Genomic DNA, 3190 nt, shown 5'->3' on the forward strand with positions numbered 1-3190 from the left:
AAAAAAAAAAAAAAAAAAAAAAAGGCCTGTTCTCCTAGTTGTTGAATATGTGTCTGGGCATGTGTGAGCCGGGACCCCTACTAGAAAGGGGGCTCAGGGATCAACCGCCTTTTCCTTACCTGTTTTTTCTTTTGTTTTTGAGACAGAATCTCACTTTGTCACCCTTGGTAGAGTGCTGTAGGATCATAGCTCACAGCAACCTCAAACTCTTGGGCTCAAGTGATTCTCATGCTTCAGCCTCCCGAGTACCTGGGACTACAGGTGCCCACTACAACACCTAGCTCTTTTTAGAGACAGGGTCTCTCTCTGGCTCAGGGTGGTCTCAAACCTGAGCTAAGGCAATCCACCTACCTCAGCTTCCAAAAGTGCCAGGATTACTGGTGTGAGCCACCATGCCTGGCCCTTTTTTTTTCTTTTTTTTTAAGAGAAGCATCTCACAGCAACTGACTCTCGGGCTCAAGCAATTCTCTTGTCTCAGACTCCTGAGTAACTAGGACTACATGCGCCAGCCATAATGCCCAGCTATTTTTAGAGATGGGATCTCCCTCTTGCTCAGGCTGATCTGGAACTCGTGAGCCCACCTCAGCCTCCCAGAGTGCTAGGATTAGAGGGGTGAGCCACCTTGCCTGGCCTGTTTGTAAGAGACAAGGTCTCACTTTATTACCCAGGCCTGGAATGCAGTGAGGCCAACATGGCGCACTTTAATCCTAAACTCCTGGGATCAAGTGGTCCTCCTACCTCAGCCTCCCAAATAGCTAGGACTACAGACTAACTTTATTTTTTATTTTTTTAGAGGCAGAGTCTCACTTTGTCACCCTCAGTAGAGTGCTGTGACATCACAGCTACAGCAACCTCCAGCTCTTGGACTTAAGTGATTCTCTTGTGTCAGCCTCCCAAGTAGTTGGGACTACAGGCGCCTCCTGCCGCAATGCCTGGCTATTTTTTTGTTGCACTTTGGCCAGGGCTGGGTTCAAACCCACCACCCTTGGTATAGGGGGCCGGCGCCCTACTCACTGAGCCACAGGTGCCACCCTAACTTTTTATTTTTTCAGACAGAGTCTCACTCTGTTTCCCTGGGTAGAGAGTGCCATGGCATCATAGCTTACAGCAAGCTCAAACTCCTGGGCTCAAGTGATCCTCTTGCCTCAGCCTCCTGAGTAGCTGGAAGTGCCAGGCATGTGCCGGCATGTGCCACAATGCTGGCTAATTTTCCTATTTTTTTTTTTTTTTTGACAGGGTCTCTCCTCTTGTTCAGGCTAGTCTCAAACTCCTGGCCTCAAGTGATACTTCTGCCTCAACCTCCCGAAGTACTGAGATTTTCATCATGAGCCACCACACCTAGCTCCTTAGCCATACTTTCTAATTTACCATCGTAAGCAATGCCTTACTTATATAACTAACATTTTAAAAGACCATCTTGTTACATGACCAATTCAATGAGTTTGTTCTTTTAAACTTGATTGTAAAATTCTATACTTCTTATTGCCTAAGACTCTGAGGTCCCATGGTTCTGTGTACTAGGAATGTAAAAGTCAACAGTTGCAAGATTCTGAAAGGTCAAGTCTGTGGTTCTGAGGTTTTATAATTGAATCTAAAATTTTAAAGTATTATGGTCTGAAATTTTAAGGTTCTACAACTGTGGGCTTCTAGGGAGTTCTTGGTCCCAAAACAGTAAAGTCCCAAGACTGATCCTGCAAAGCTACTGTCCAAGGAGGAGCTGGAACACAGAAGCCCAAACAGCCTCTGGGGTCTTTGGTGGCCTTGCAGGGTGGAGCTTACCTGAGGGCCATGCAGGAGTAGGAGTAGCCCACAAAAGGCAGGTGGACCCCCAGCGGCACGCCTTCCTGCATGTCTGACAGTGTCTCCTACACAAAAGACCCACGGATGTGACCAGCAGTTGTCAGGCTGGCCTCTCACCCCTTTCTGGTCTTGGCTTATATGTTGCCTCTAAACCAACCCCAACTCAGGGTTTATTTAAAGTGGCCCTCCATCACTTCTTGTATCCTTTGCCTCTGTTGGGGCATTTGCCATACTACATGAAAATATATAACTCTCTAGACTACAACTGGATGAGGGTAGGGGCCAGGGGTGATTTGGTCAGTGTTGTGTCTCCAGGTCACCCAGAGTTGAGCAAGCACTCCCAGGCAGCATGTTAGGCTGTGGAGAAAGAGATGGCCTAAGGAAGGAAGAGTCCTCTCCAGCCTCACCTTACCTCATCTTCCAGGTCTCAGCTTAGACACTCCCCTCCGGGAAGTCTTCCAGGACCTTCCATGCTGAGTCAGGACCCCTGTACCCTGAATGCTCCCATTTCAGCTCTAATCACTCAGGGGTTTCATTACTAAGGACTGGTTTGTGCCCCACCCCCACCCCACTTCTAAATCTGGAAGTCTAGATCATGCACTGGGTTGCACAGAGCAAGTGCTCTAGGGAATGAATGATTCAGGACTCCAGGAAGTAGGTACTATCATTATTCCAACTTTATGGAGGGGGGATGAGGAGGTCCTTTCAGCCAAGCAGGGGCTGCAGGTACCTACCCCGCCCCCGCTCACCATGGCAGTGAGCCCATCCTCTACCACATCGAAATTGCATGTGTCAGTGGCACCCTGGAAATCTGGAGTAAAGGGGGGAGCGCTGTCATGGAGGCCATCCCAGTCGAGGCCAAAGAAGAAAGGATGCTTCTGAAAATCGCTTGCTCCATCCTGACCCAGCCTTGTCTCTGGGGGACACAGCAGCCGCTGGATGAGGTCTCGAGCCTCTTCAGGAACCCCTGTGTCCGCCAGTGGCAGAGACAGGTGCTCCTGCTCAGAAGGAAAGGGAAAGAGGTGGGTGTGAGCCGGGGAACAAGTACAGAGAGTTCAGGGGCTTCTTGGGGCTGTGCTTACCTTGTAGTGGACAATCTTGCTGTAAGTCTCAGCAGTGGAGTCTGCGTAGAAGGGTGTCTGCCCGTAGAACATTTCATAGGCGAACACACCCAGTGCCCACCAGTCACATTCTGGCCCATAGCTGCCTGGCCCAGGCCCGCCACCCACAGCCTGCAGGATCTCGGGGGATAAGTAGTCTGGGGTGCCCACAGCCACCAGCGACCGAACCTGTGCCAACAGGGCCAGAGTTGGGCTTGGGCCTAAATTGTGGGTTCTGGCCCCACCCTGCCCATGAGCTCAGGGCCCTTTCTTTTCTTTTCTTTTCTTTT

General features: G+C 50.0%; 1 protein-coding gene and 1 long non-coding RNA gene across 6 annotated transcripts in view; one reads left to right on the forward strand and one right to left on the reverse strand.

The window, feature by feature from the left end:
- The window catches only part of DMPK (DM1 protein kinase), a 12393-nt gene that overhangs the window by 3951 nt on the left and 5252 nt on the right, over nt 1-3190 (reverse strand). For 3 of the 4 annotated variants that reach the window (XM_003799524.3, XM_003799523.3, XM_023518946.1), the window contains exons 7-9: nt 2883-3089; nt 2535-2798; nt 1780-1865 (exon numbers count right to left, since the gene is read on the reverse strand). In XM_003799524.3, the coding sequence (XP_003799572.2) occupies nt 1780-1865; nt 2535-2798; nt 2883-3089 (557 nt within the window). The remainder of the gene's footprint in view (nt 1-1779; nt 1866-2534; nt 2799-2882; nt 3090-3190) is intronic. The other variant, XM_023518947.1, reaches the window with a different exon arrangement.
- Nucleotides 1-3190, forward strand: part of LOC111728348 — an 8196-nt gene that overhangs the window by 2620 nt on the left and 2386 nt on the right. The window lies entirely within an intron of this gene.

The sequence above is a fragment of the Otolemur garnettii genome, unplaced genomic scaffold (genome assembly GCF_000181295.1).
Source record: "Otolemur garnettii isolate 467f Iridium unplaced genomic scaffold, OtoGar3 scaffold00152, whole genome shotgun sequence".
NCBI lineage: Eukaryota > Metazoa > Chordata > Mammalia > Primates > Galagidae > Otolemur > Otolemur garnettii.